Genomic DNA, 15,485 nt, shown 5'->3' with positions numbered 1-15,485 from the left:
TTTTGTTGCTGTTGTTTGTTTGCTTGCTTGCATTTCTAATCCCCCATTTTACTAAGAAAATGAAATAAATCTTAGGATCACTGGTTTACGGGAACAGTCCTCATGGATTTACTTCAACTGGCTTTCAAATAATCAGTTTGAAGAAGAGTTCCAGGCTGCAGTCAATGTTAAAATTATATTTCAAACTAAGGCATTAAGAAATTCACAGCTGAGGACGACTTTTTTAATGCAACATGTATCATTATTTAGAAAGTATAAAACAATATGTTATTGGCTCTGAGCAGCTTTGTTTCCTCTAGGAAACACCAATGGTGAAAATACCCTTAAGAATTACAATTGCAATCAAAAAAGTTATTAAAAAAACTGCCACATCTTCATTTTTATATTTATGTCACTGACCTTGATTTTTTAACAAAGATACTCTTGCTTTTATTGTGATATTTATTGTCAATTTTACTGTTTTCTAATTTAATTTCTTTAGATAAACACAAAATAAATATTTTTACAAAAAGTTATTTCTGATATTTTTGTTAGTGAACATATTTTTCAACATTCTACAGCTCTAGTGTCTTAACTGTCAAAAACAGAGGACACTTTACTTTTCTGAATTTTTTCTTCCTTCCTTCCTTCCTTCCTTCCTTCCTTCCTTCCTTCCTTCCTTCCTTCCTTCCTTCCTTCCTTCCTTCCTTCCTTCCTTCCTTCCTTCCTTCCTTCCTTCCTTCCTTCCTTCCTTCCTTCCTTCCTTCCTTCCTTCCTTCCTTCCTTCCTTCCTTCCTTCCTTCCTTCCTTCCTTCCTTCCTTCTTCTCCCTTTGTTTTTTAATATATACAGATCTATGATGTAGTATTTTATGCTGTGCTTTGAAGGCTGAGCAGTTTGCAGAACTGTTACCACAGTCCTCAATCATACTCTTAAAATAGCAAAGCAAAACAAAAAGTCACACCCAAGCTTTCCCTATGGGTGAGATGTCACGAGGAACTTATTGACTCCTGACTGATGCAATTTGACACACTCCAAATTCAAAAAGGATTTTACACAGAAATGTCATAACTCATCATGTTAGTGTCTCTGTCAAATACAGAGAATTTAAGGCTTCATGAGCATCTTTGTTGCCTTTTCCGTTTCAGTTTATGGATTTATGGCTGGTATGTTGTAACAGTTGTGCTGTCTCATACTGGACAAGGTGAGGGACACAAATTGAGAAATTCACAGTTTTCTAGTGTACAGGTGGATGATGTCAGTATGCTACGATACAGGAAGGAAAAGTAAGCAAAAATTATACTTGTGATGGCAGAAATTTAAGCTTTCTTTTTTCAAGACAATAATAAAAATACAACTATTTAGTAATCAACTGGACCCATGTATCATGCATAAAATAATCTGACAGGCTGTCATGTGAACACTGTTTCTGATATGGCTTTAGGATCCAATCACAATTTATTTATAAGCTATCATTTTTAATTACTTTGTAATAGTTGTAATGAGCATATTTCAGAATTTTGATATTTTAAAACTCTTTCAAAAAACCTTATTAAATAGAGATTAATTTTGGCATGGTACTCAGTAAAAAGTCTCAAACGATAATAATCAAATAGACTCAACCTTGTTTGTGTAACAGCAATAAATTCAGTAGATGTGCTTTGGTATAACAGATTCTTAGTAGCGTCACTTCCACAGTAGTAAACTAAAGGAATATTCTGTGTGCCTTTTGTACTATTATGAATGAGAATATGTAATGTACTGAAGAATGGTAAGTCATAATTGAATTTATTTTGATCGGTTAGGAGTGATGCTGGTTTTTAAGAGATAGTCTCTATTTCTGCATGCATTTATTTATTTCTATGTAAACTACAACAGAGGCATAGAGCTCAATAGCAGTATACATAGAGCAAATTCTCAGCTACAAAATTGTTTTTCAACATAGTCACTATCAGTAGCTGTGCATTTTCAGTGGCAATGAACAAGAGTCTGCATGTGCTCTTCTAAAAATCTGCATGGCATTCCAGAATGTGGCTTGTCTTTCATGTTGCTGTTGCCACAGCTGAAATGCACCACCTCACTGTGCACATGTCTACTTTTTTTTTTCTTCAATTCAGTGACACACCTTTGCTTTATATATACCTCAGTGTCAGCCACCATTTTGTCAGACTGCTCTTCAGCTGCCATCTGTCACATGGCAGCAAAATGAATGTTGGTGTGAAGGTTCAGCTTCTACTGCCATACTACCAACATCTGCCTCTGACATCGTGGGCCTACAAAATAAAATAGAAGGCATTAGTTTCAGAAAAGGCTTTGTGTTAGTATTTATTGAGAGTCTTTTTCAGTTGTCAGTAATGTCCACTAAATTTGTATCTTTACTGAAGTCTGGAGAGGAAGTCTGATTTCAGGGTGTGAATTGTTCAAGTAACTCAGCATCTATTCAAAGTTTTTGTCCTATCTACGTCTTTTTTTTTTTTTTTTTTCCTGTTTTTCTAAATCTCATGGGATTCTGGCCTTGCATTTGTTTGCTTTGGATAGGAGACACACTTTTCTAGATGTGTATGTTATTATCAGTAGATACTAACTTCCATCTTCTTACTTGCTGCATCATATTTCAGTATCATGATTTTGAGTCATTATGTGTATTTGATTCGTGGTTAAAGTCCTCATGTCCACAAATGTACAATGTGGCAGCTTCCAGTTTAAGATTGATTCACTCTTCAAATGGGTAAATGGTTCATACCACCAGATGGTGAGACTTCTGAAGACAAAGCATCTTTTGCTTTTCTCCTGTCAGTGTGTGACTCTAGAAGACATGGGGTCACGTGGAGACTTAGATGACTATAGGAAATTTAGCGTAATGCATGGAGGCATGTCTTCTCAAGGTTTGGTGGTGGATTATTCTTTTGTTTTGCTTTTATCTTCAAGAAAAAAAGAAGAAAAAAAAAAGACTTGGACTCGTTGAACAAGAAAATGCTCAAATTTTCATTTTGAAAACAAGAATGCATAGCCCTTACTATGCTCAGATTAAGCTGTGCAATAGTGAGAGAACAAAGATTCTTGAGATATGTTGCCAGATCTCCACTGCAAAGCAATTGTAAATGCCTTAATTCCATAGCCTTTACACATAGCTGATAGAAAAGCCATATAGAAGATGAACAATTCATAATCATCATCTCAGAATCATACTCCATTTAAAATATGGATCACTTTATTCTTCACTTACTTCAAGTGTTTTAATCCTGTAGCAGAAAAAATCAACTCATTAAACATACAGAACTATATTTTTCCAAAGTAGACTGATGATCAAGTTATGCTGTCTGCACATGTCACTACTACTGTCTCCTCAGCTAATGTCAGAGACAGTTTTGATCTCCAGGCATTATAGCAATGGTGATGGATATGCAGCCTTCTGCTGGCCTAAAATGTGATCGCTGTCCCCCAAAATACTGAGGTACATAATTAATATTGTATTTGCAGTGTATCTTGAATCTATTGTGCAACAAAGGTAAGTGCTTAAAAATAATTTTAATTTTGTTGATTTTCTTTCTGGAAGTGGAAGGGCTCTACTCTGACTGAATTAATTTTGATGGTGTTAAGTTTTAAAATTCAGATCTTTCAGCTCCTAAGTGTGCTAATCATTTCCCCATACTGATGACTTATCCATCCTATGTGCTTATACATAGCTAAAATAACCTATTAGCTGCATATACTCTGAAAAAATAATGCAGTTAAAAGAGTTAATAAATCTGGATCATCAGCTCTATGGAAATTATATTCATTTTATTATTTTATTTTACTTAATTTTAGTAACGTGCTCAAGTGTTTTACTTGAATATTTAAAGTTCAGCACATGCTTTGCTGAACTATGGCTTAATTATTACTATGAGAGAATATTTTATTAAATATTCAGGAAACTGAATTCATTAGTCTTCCACTACTTTCTCTCTCATGCTGTATAGCTCAAGAAAAATTCTTAATGTTTCCTTGAGATAAATATACTTCTTGATGAGGAAGTAGTGGATTAAGTCTGGCTGTTGTCTTTGTCTAACCAGGAAGATAATTTTTTATTTTGAAATAAAGTCTGTCTTAGTTATTTAGTGCATAGTATCCTGTCATGTTACTGAAGTGTATATTAAAGAAAGCTGGAGAGCAAGGGGAAAAAAAAAATACTGTATATGTTCCAGAAATAATTTCAAAGACCTTGAAGAGAACTGACTAGGACTGTCTACTAACTGCTTTTCCTATGTTCTAGTGAATCTCAGTCATTTATGTGCTTTTTCAAAGTGTAGCACAGGCTTTCAGGAATCCCGTGCCACTCTACAAGAGGACATACAGTGGCTAGTAGAGGTTTCCTAGGACATCCCAATGGCAGAATGGCCTCTCTTTAGGCCAGCAAATTGGATTCTAATGTAATGGCCAGGAAGCTCATACATGGTCTCCTTCTCTCCCTCCTAATTTTTTATGAAATCCCCACAGTGATGGGGATCTGCATCACCCTGACTGCTGGTCTGCTACTTCTCCACTGGGAGTGGGCAATTGGATCTTGTGGGTGGCAAAGCTGCCCATGGCAGGGAGGGTGGAACTTGATGATCCCATCCAACCCAAGCCAGTCAACGATTCAGTGATTCACCTGCATCAGTCAGCTCTGCCTGGCTACCTGGTACATTTCAGGCCTGGTGATACGATCCATCATAGTGAATTCTCTAAAGTTGCCTTCTCCATAAGCACACAGGAAGTCTATTACCTCACTTAGGAATTTTTCTATAAAGAATCAAACAATCATCTAATGTGAGATTCAGTTTTGTATATTTAGGCTTGCAAAGGAGAACTGCAACAGCATCTAAATCAGGATATGAATGTTAATATACTTTTGATTTATTTTTGTGCAGCTTTTTTTCTTAGCTGAACCTGTTATGCCATTATCTTAAGCTGATCAAGAGTGAAGTAAAAAAAAAAACAAAACTGAATATGAAGCAGATTAGTTATGTAGGATGTGGAAATGATATTCATAATTAAAGGAGTCAATTATTTAATCATAATTTCCCTTATGAAGTGATAGGATAGCTATATGATCGTGATTATACCAAAAAGCAATGTCTTTTGACAAATATTACAGTATAATAAGACATAGAAAATTTCCAAATAAAGTATAAGTTGGTTTTAGTACATTTAATCTCTTCTCTGTAAGTTCAAAGAAAATGCAGAATAAATCAGATAAAGACAAGAGAGGAAGTATTTAAGCATTCTTAAATTCATAGCTGTTATTAAAGCTATAAGAGGGAGAAAAATCTTTGTGTATATTTAAGTATTTAGGTGTGTAGTTTTTCTTCCAGTTAATTAGCTCAGGGGATTGAGTATATACAATTATCTTGATGAAACTTACCGTTTTAGATGAGCTTTAGCCATTCTCACGCAGGCCTCTATTAAAAAGTCTTTTATAATTTTAATAACATATCATGCAGCTATTTAATGACATTTTGATATCCTAGCTGCTCACTATATATTTACTCCCCATTGCTTTTCATAACTCATATTGCCAATAGCATGTTCTCTGTAAGTCAAACTGTTTCTGGAAGATAATATAAGCAAGCCTCACAGTAGAATCTTTTTTGAAATATCTAAGAAATATCTAAGTGAAATAGTCTATTGTACATTGATCTTTTAAGATAAGAGAAAATCAACAGTATTGCAATAACCTCATTAGAATTTGGGAAATGTATGACAAATAATGGAGAACCTTTGAGTAGGCTGACAGATCTATTTGCTGAACATGGAAGCTATTGTTACTGAAAACTTTGGAACATTTATCCCAACTTTATAAAAGTCTTGCCTTGCCCAGTAATAGTTGCAATATTGTAACATGTGGTACCTTTTATTAAAATTAGAACTGTTTTCTCATGTATTCCCATATGCCAGCTTTTCTTGCTTCCTCTGGACTTCTTTCCTTACCTCAGCATTGATAATTACTGTAATGTGATCTCCCCTGGTGGGCAAGTCTCTACCAAGTAGAATTTAAGATGAGGATTCCCAGAAGTGATCCCTTATGGAGTCAGCCATGCTGGAGCTGCTCTACAGTGATGCCATGGCAACACTGGGATGGGATGTCCTCCATGATATCCCTTAGTGTCAGCACCTCTGAAGTTCATAAATAATTTGCCCTGATTTCTGAGAGTGGGTGCTTTCCTGAGCAACTTTGGTGTAATTTGGCCTGTCATCTCAGCATTTTTGTGCAGCTTTGCAATGTCAGCCACTCATAATTAGCTTTGTGAAAGACAGGTTTTGCTGGACACTTCCACAAGTGCATGCTGGCAGCAGAGTAAGAGTACCTCCATCTTGCAGCAGAGCTTAGAAGTATCACAGTTAGTCTCATGGCCAGAGCAATGGCATGGAGTGCACACAGCGCTACACAGATGGGGTGATGAAACAGACATCATGGTCTCACCTGCATGAGCATCAGTCCAGAAGGATGAATAGGGTCTGCAGAGGAACAGCATAGTGAGACAGCAAATGCAATTGTGAGTTCAGGAAGCTGTGCTGTGACTCCTGCCCTTCTACTCCTGCACTACTGTGTTTGCATTAATGACAAACAACATATTAAAAATGGAAAACAACTTAATTTGTAATGTACAGCATTTCTGCATAGTGTCCTCAGAATTCAGTCAAGAAATACGGTTCACATAATCAATATCAGTGTAGTAAGCTAAAAAATGTCACTTGTACTCACATTCTTCTGACACTGTTGGCACTAACGCAGTGTGGTGCTGAATAAGAATTCACATTTGAAAGCTTTTATGTATTTATGAGTAATTAATACTTGGGAAAGCTAATGCTTTCTGTCTGAAGCTAATAAATATATTATAATAATTGTTTATTGCAACTCAATTTATTAATTCTTTTCAGTATTGAATTGCAAATCCATTACTGTTTTTTAATGTGGGGCTCTGCCATGAATGCTATTAGTACGTATTGGTCTTCTGTTGAGTTGCGTTGCTTAGTGGCAATCTTATATAGCCTGTGAATTTTGTGCTTCATCCAGTGAAATATTAAAAAGCTTTTAACTGTTGAATGATATTTGTTTATGTACAGCACGCAAAGCATGTCATACTGTGAACTAAGCAAATTCTTTCACTGTTTTTCTAACTAGAATTCTAAAATAAATAATAGATTGGTTTGTAAGCCATTTGTAGATCTATTTAGCATAAAGGTTCTGTTCATAAAGAAGAAAGAATAATTTTGAAGAATGCTATACTTTCTGAAGATAAAAAACTAGTAGCACACTATGTTAACATATTTTTCATGTACTTTTATAGAAAACACAGAAAGAAACAAATGGGAAGGATCAAAGAAGTTAATTAGTCATAGTGTCCCTTTCAATAATACAACCATGACAATTCCAAGAAAATATGCTGAGTTAAAAATGAGATAGAAGATCATACAATATTTGTCCCAACCCTGCTACTACATTTAATTTAGTCAATGACTTTGACAACTGATGTCTTCACAAATGGAATAAAAAATACATTACTTGATACTGATTCCTTTAAATCTACACTACTGATATGAATGTTAATCATAGTTCAAGGTTAACCACTCTCTATCTGCACAGTAACCATGGAAAGATCTAATATATGAAAAATATTCAATTCTTGGTGATCATTTCTTTCCTTTCCTTTACCTCTCTCATATGTTAAGGCTTAAGGGAGGTGTGTAGACAGGATAGAACAAAAGACAGTGAAACCCAGTGTTTTCAGTATGTCACATTTTCAGTCAATAACCCAAGCTTGTCTTACAGTACAGTGACCGTGCTCACCTTTTCTGATCTGAATAGCTTAAATTGCAAAATCACGTTTGATTGGAGAATTCACACTTGTTATTTGAATTTCAGACAAATATTCTGTGCTAATATGCAAATGTTATTCATTCTGGGAATCAGTCATTGCATTTGAAACATAATCCTGTCGTTCATGTCTTATTTTGTGACCATGTCTATGCTTATACATGTAGTACATGTGCATCATTTCTGAGTGTTGCAATTTTTACTGTTTAAAACATCTCAAAATTAAATTATTGTCACAGTGTGATTTATATATATATATTTCCAGACACTTTCATAATATGTTATCTAGCTAAATGAACACTTCTGAATTTGATAACCTTGATAGGGACCTTTCTGATTATATGGTAGCTCTGTGAAAGAAGATGCATATGGAATGCTTTATCTGTACCTGGAGCTGCTGCTTCAGCTATCAAACCTAATGGAACTGTAATGGAACACTTACTAGCAAAATTAATGGGCTGCATTCTTTTCTTTGTCACTAGATCTGTATGGCTCCATTAGGTCTGATTTGTTCAGGGATGAGAGGAAAGAATGATGAAGATGCCAGTATTTTGCTGTGTAGCTGAAAGGAATCTATCACTTCATGTTTTTAAATTCATGAGCTACTTAGCATCTTGATTTGCTAACCTTCAACAAGCTGATATAAGTTAAAGAAAATCTGTTTTGGTATGGTTTTATTTACAAAATAATTTATTTATTCTCATCTTTCTGTGATTGTTTCATGAAAGAAGGAGGTCAAGGATATTTGTTTCTTCTGCCATTGTTCATTATCGCAGGTACTTCTAGCAGAGGAAGTGGTTTCTCTGGGATTTTACTATAATCCACTGGAATTTATTTTTATTGAGCCTTATTTCCTGCTACTGCACTTGATAGTAGTTGTTTCAAAGTTCAGCCATGTACAGAAAATGAAGTGTAATAGCAATCATGTTTACTTTCTATTAAAGTATGGATTTTCTGAAGAGACTAATTTACTGGGAGAATTCTCTGTGAGACCGTTTTACACCTACAAACTAATATCAAAACCTGGTGTAACAACCTTTCTTAAGGACAAGCAATCTAATTTGACACAGATAGCAATGCCATGTTATATATTTTTGTTAGTATTATAGCTGAAATACTGCAGAGTTGCCTAGGTATTTCCATCTTGAGGTTTTCTTTGAGACTTTTTGAACTCAGGAACTTTTTTCTCTTCTTATTATTAAGTGTATCTCTTTGGAGACATTTTTCAACCTCCACACAAATTTGGCACTCCCTGTCTTCCAGAATTTGTGTATACTTAGTTAAGCTACAGCTAGTTGGCTAATAGAATATAGATAACAGGGAAAAGAATTACTAGATATGGAAAAACTCGTTAAATCTGTTGGCTTGCTCAAATGGTGTCTATAAATCATCTATCTGTAAATCACCCTGATTATATCCCTATTAGGGGGTCTTTTACCTACTGTGTATAAGCACTTTTCAGAACCTCTGGTGGGGAGTACTAAATATTCCAAATGCAGTCTGAATAGAACTCTGCTGCTACAGAAATTCCCCCCCTGCACCCCCAATGATTTTGCATTATGAAGCAGACAACTTGAAAAGAAAATTTAAAGTACAGCTGTTGTTCCATAGTGCAGAGCACATGAAAGGCTGTGTATGAAGTTTCATTGCTGACGTGTATATGAGCAAGAACAATGTAGTGAGAATGTAGTACTTCTGAGAATAGGAAGCATAATTTGAAACACTAACTGTGATCAGTGATATTTTCTTTGCGTGTTTATCAATGCCCATGGTTTTTGGAAGGCCTGTGGAATACTGCTAGAACAACTTATGAGAGTAAAGCAAAAGTGACTCTTCAAAATCAGAGGCTGATGTATGCCTCAAAAATTGTGATTTTGTAGCAGTTAATAAAATCTCTCTAGTATACAGATTATAGTCTGCTGTGGTTATAATTTAATTCTGTTTATATCCATCGTTGTTCTTCAGTGGAATTTAAAGGATGCACAATTTAAACATTTAGGTATTAATGGAAACAGGAGACAACATATGAATAGTAATTGAAATGTTTCTAATCTTAACCTGTATGAAACCATTTTAAGACAGCACTTTCAAATAGTATTTCCTTCCTCAGAAGAAGTGTATTTGTATTCACACATTTATTCAAATACACTTCCAGTAAGGATTGTTATGTTGATCCAGTGTTAAAGATTGCTACTGTGCTTTATAATCTTCCTGTTCTCTTTGCATATTTATCTGTGTCAGGTAAAGCTATTCCAAAATTTCTTACATTATTTTATACTTTTTTGAACACTTGTCCTCTGCAGAAAGGCAGGAAAAGAGTGTTTTAGCAAGTTTTATAGCCATCCTAAATCCTTCACCATGAAAACTGTGATGTTGATGGTTTCTTATCTCTCCTTTTCTTAATACAAATCCTGACATGTTTTTTGCCTTTTTTTTTTTTTTTTTTTGCATTGATTGGCAACTCCTTTTTATCTGTATTTATTATACATTCTAAGTTTTATTTATGTTATTTATTCCTTGTTCTTTTGAACTCTTCTTTGGTCATTTTGATAGTCTTATATCTTTTTCATCCAGCTCCTCAGTCAGACATTTAAGTGACCATTGCTGAGTTGTTTTTAAGCCTGCAGTCTGCACCCATTTATTATGATACCATGCCTATAGTCCTGAAATCCACATAAGGTCATAAAAATTTAATTCTACATAAAATAGTAACTTTTTGCTATATACAAAAGCCTGTAATTATGCCAAAAGTTTTTGCAGACACAAGGAAATATAATCAATATAAACAAAATTATAACAAATTAGATAATAGCTATCTAATCATTATGGAAAAAAAATTGCAGCTAAACAAGCTAAATCAAAACTGCAGGCAGGCAGGCAAAATTCAAACAAAGCCTGGGAAGAAAATTCATACAGAGCTGGTAGGAGATTGGTAGCATGTTACTTGAAATGGCAATACAGGCTTACAGAGTTACAAAATCAGCAGAACAAACAGTCTTGTATTGCTTTATATCTCTTTGTCTTACTGTTACTTCTAATTAGTAAGTTGACTGCTTAGGAAGTCTAGATTAAAAATTGTTGTAAAGACCTTTTCTTCTGTTTCTGCACTGCTCTTTCCCAGGCTACATTCTGTGCTGCTGTACTTCATTGTTTCACTGTTGTTACAGAATTTGAAATCTTGCCTGTTTTAGCTAGATCCTAATCACCAGAGGTTCAAGGAGAAGAAAAAAGCAAAGAGAAACCTGTGAAGAATCCACCTAACCTAAAGTGATTTTGCAGCTAAGTTCAGGAGTAGCTACGATACCTATTTTTCCTTTCTTACACTAGCCATACTGTCCTCTAACTTGAGTTTATGGGTGGGATATTTTTTTATTAGTTTCAAATCCAATGATGGTCAGCAGTAGCTGTATTTAGTAGCTTAAGTAGATTTCACATACCCTGAGAAAGCTGCAAATACCCTTCCTTGTTACATTCTTATCTGGACTTTTTCTTTTCTTGAAATGTGGACTGAGGACCTGGATTCCAATAAAGAATTTGGTGTGCACCTCTGCGTGCTTCTTCTCCACAAAATTCTGATACTGTATCAATGCTGCTTTTCGCATTATGACTGGAGATTAGAAAAGGAATCAAAGAGGTAGTGAAGATTTCAAATAGCAGAGAGCACAGTCTGTAAATCAATGAGCATTTTAAAAGGACATATTTTGGAATCAGGAAAGATAATATAAGCCTCTTTACCAACAGAGGTGCATTTATCCACCTATTAGAACACAATGAGGAAGAAAGACGTAAATTCCACTGCTGATAGCACTATCAAGGCTAGACTTATCTTTTCCTAACGTGGTGCCAAAATTAATCAGTTTCCACACAACTAACATAGTAACAACAAGCAAATTTAAAGGAAATTTAGCTTTAGTCGCAGTAACAGTGCCAAAATGATATTATTCTTTCAAAACATGTTTTGCAGGCATAACTTCTATGTTAAAAAGAACAAAAAAGTTTATCAGTTGGTCAGTTACATATTTAAATATTAAAAATATAAAATTAATGCCAAAACTGCTCAAATTAGGGAGAATAATATGGATTCAGTTCAGAATAACATTTGTTGTTGCAACAGCAAGATTAAGAATTAGACTTTAATATAGAATAAGATTCTACTATTTCGATTACTGATACCTCTTGGTCCTCAGAGTTTTTTGCATGGAAAGGGTTAATTTTTCTTACAGTTAAAATAGTATTTCAAGGGGGTAAAGTTATTTTCCTAAGTGAGTAAATAATGTCTGTAAGGGAATTGGCAAATCTCTCCTTTAACAGATTATTTCAATATTTCACTGTTCTGACAGAAAGTGTAGCCTCTCTGTTCACCCTCTGTCCACTTCTAACCTTGATGAGGGTAAATCCATTAAAAGGGGCAGGTTATTCTCTACAAGCAATTGTGTTCTTCCTCAGTGAAATTCATGACTGCAGTAGTAACTACAGAATAATAATAGGCAATGGACAAAAGTTATTAAGGTTCTTTGCAGAAGTCAGACAGCAAGGTGCTTTAAAAGTGAGCTTTTGAGTTATTTTAAAAGAAGTCCCATAGCATCAGTGTCATTTGTTATTTAGTAAAGACTTCCATAACCCTACAATATCCATTTTTCCTTTTTAGCACTAGTCATGTTGTCCTCTAAATCAGGTTTATGGGAAGGATATTTCTTTATTAGTTTCAAGTCAGATGGTGGTCAGTAGAAGTATTCCTCTGGGCAAAATTATTCCCTGTCTGAGCTTCAAACAAGTTTTGATTCATTTATTATATTCTCAGTCTGTGTGCAGACCTCCTACTGACATCAGTAACAAGCAGTGCACTGAGGAAAACACAGAGCTTTGAAAATGAGATGTTATTTGTGTTGGAGAAGAGTATTTTAACATTTATCTCTGTACTAATGCTGTCACATTTTATATGCAGTAGTGATGTTTGCAGTAGTTTTATATTTTGGAACCAGCCTGTAATGTGTGTGCCATCATGCTGTATATTCAGAGAACTAACCCCTTTGGTAATTTTACATTTGCAGGCCACTTTATGGAATAATTGAGATAAAGGATATTGTGAATTCTGTAAATATCAAACAACCTACACAGAAGTATGTCAAGACTTAAAAAAAAAAATAAATAAAATAAATAAAAGTAGCTAAATTCTGTCAAAAAGGAGTTATTACTTATCAGTCTGGTTATATATTGTCCTTTGCTTAAGTGCAGGAAAAGGAGGCAATGGATCAGGTAAATAAATGATCCTTGCAAGGGATCAAACAAGGAAAATGTAATGTTAGACTGCAGTTTCAGTGATCTACTCTAGATTCTTTTAGATGTTGTGGGTTATTAGGTAGCCAAATTATATTCAAGTAATTCACTTGCTTCATCAAACTACAGAATATGGAATTAGATATAGACTACTTCAGCTTCACTGATTTAATTATGTAGTGGAGAGAGTATGGTGAATATACATTAATCCTATGAAATGAAATCAAGAAAATTAGCTGAAGATATTCCTAGGGGGCTATTTGGTGTCCATTTGCATAAAATGCTGAATTACCTGCTTACTGAAATCACTTTATTTTTTGCGATGAGAAATAGAATTGGATTGAAGTAGTGGGTTTACATAAAAATTTAAGCAGGAATGTACAGGTTCAAATCAGAAGTTCAGTTAAATTCTTGAGTGAAATCTGAGGGGGCAGTCTCAAGAGAATGGGGCCAGACTTTTTACAGTGGTGCCCACTGATAGGATGAGAGCCAGCAGGCACAGGCTGAAATATATTATATATTATATAATATTATTATAATATATTATATATGGCAGGCAGTGCCATGTGAGCATGAGGAAAAAATTGTTTACTGTGAGGGTGATGGAGTACTGACACAGATTGCTCAGATAGGTTGTGGAGTCTCCTTCCTGGAGATATTCAAAAGCTTCCTGGACACAATTCTGGTTAATGTGCCTTAGGGAAGCATGCTTGAGTGGTGTGTTTGGACTAGAAATCTCCAGAGGTCCCCTCTAGTCTCAACCATTCTATGATTCTGTGGTTTGTAAAGCAAAACTATTGAAATAACGCATTACTAGATAATAAGATGTAAAATATTTACAAAACATATGAATGAAGTGTAAGGTAATCCTAAAAACCTTTGATTTTTAAATGTATTTCCAATTATTCTGCCAGAAGTACATTTTTATCCTAGGGAAATAGTTCAGTGTAGTTTCCGTTTTTGGTTGGAGACAAAATGGAATTTGGAAAGGCAGTACAGAATGCTTGAGAAAAGCCAACATCATAGTGTAGTTAGGGTAGCTCAAACCTGAGACACAGGTTCTGTTTAAATTATTCAGAATAGATAATTTAACCTTTTTCTGCCATGCCCAGCATAGGTAATAATGACTAGCTTTCAGACGATTATAAAATACCTCATCTGTTCTGACCAGCTGCTGCTTCTTGAACCTGAAAAAACACTCCTAGTTCATGTTTGTTATAAACCATGCAGTTCTGTTTTTCTGGGTTCCACGAAATGTTTTACCACAAAAAGTTTTACACAAACAAAAAGTTGCTATTGAAGCAGTATGTTTTTTCTTTCTTTACATGCAATAGATATTCTTTGTGCATGCAAAGTATTCTGCTTTGTATTCTCTGATTATTCTAATATGTCAACATGTGCCTTATACCTCTCAGAATTCATTTAATTTTCAGTTTTTATTGATTATACACATTTCATTTTGGGTACAGGTTTCTCTTGGACTTCTACATGCTCGTGCCACTCATATCCTCTGGCCTCCAAAACGCTGGCAGAAGTTACAACCAATGCTACCTCCAGAACGCAAACCTCTCCAGAGAGAGCAATAATGAGCTAAACATTTAGATGAAAAAACAAGGGGTGAAGCAAGTAATGCCATGGTTTTATCATCATCTGTAAAAGCTTTGCCAAGTGTGCTTTAATACCCAATACCATATCAGCAAATAAATGCAATATCTTCATGTTAAATTGCCACCTTTAATGTGAAGTGTTTGTTTCTTTGCTTTTTAATCTCAAACAGTTGTGCATTGTGCATATTTGGATTGAAATAGTTACACATTTCTTGTAGGTTTGAATGTTCCATCTACACTGTTTGTGTTATTATGTCTGTACCTGTGCTTCTCTGGATAAGAAATTATTAAAAACTTCAATAAAATATTTTAATCTTTTACATTCAGCTTGTTTCTTTAGTAGCTGAACAGATTGTTCATTATTATTGTTGATTGTATATGAAAAAACCAACTCATTTAAACATCTTCTATAATTTCTAATACTGAATAATCAGTATTTCTATAGCTGAAAAGTTAATCATATATGCTATAACATTTTTTCAAAAAGCTAATGAGATATTTTTTTCTTTTAATGAGTCTTGTCTTTGTTACTAAACTGAGTAAATTTTGCTTAATTTTAATGTCTCTTTTGGGATTGATTATATAAACATTCCTGGTATATACTTCCTTGCTGAAGTAGACATTTAGAAAAAATATACCAATCATATGGCAGTACATGAATGTAGTATTTCATTCATTTCTCAAATACAGTAAATCATTGTTCATACTGAGTGCCACATTTAGTTAAAAATATGTCATTAATATGAGTACTATACAATCAGTAATATAAATACATTAATGTAA

The 15,485-nt window shown here is 34.4% G+C and overlaps 1 protein-coding gene across 1 annotated transcript in view; it reads left to right on the top strand.

Annotated features, from left to right (window-relative positions):
• The window catches only part of IMMP2L (inner mitochondrial membrane peptidase subunit 2), a gene marked incomplete at both ends in the record, with an annotated part of 436,352 nt that extends 421,671 nt beyond the window's left edge, over window positions 1-14,681 (top strand). Inside the window, one exon of the mRNA XM_079549540.1 lies at window positions 14,565-14,681. Coding sequence (XP_079405666.1) covers window positions 14,565-14,681 — 117 coding nt within the window. The remainder of the gene's footprint in view (window positions 1-14,564) is intronic.
• Between the last annotated feature and the right edge of the window lie 804 nt (window positions 14,682-15,485).

The sequence above is a fragment of the Tetrao urogallus genome, assembly GCF_951394365.1.
Source record: "Tetrao urogallus genome assembly, chromosome: 1".
In the NCBI taxonomy this organism is placed as follows: domain Eukaryota; kingdom Metazoa; phylum Chordata; class Aves; order Galliformes; family Phasianidae; genus Tetrao; species Tetrao urogallus.
The sequence above is the reverse complement of the archived record's forward strand: the minus strand, read 5'-3'. Positions and strand labels throughout refer to the sequence as shown.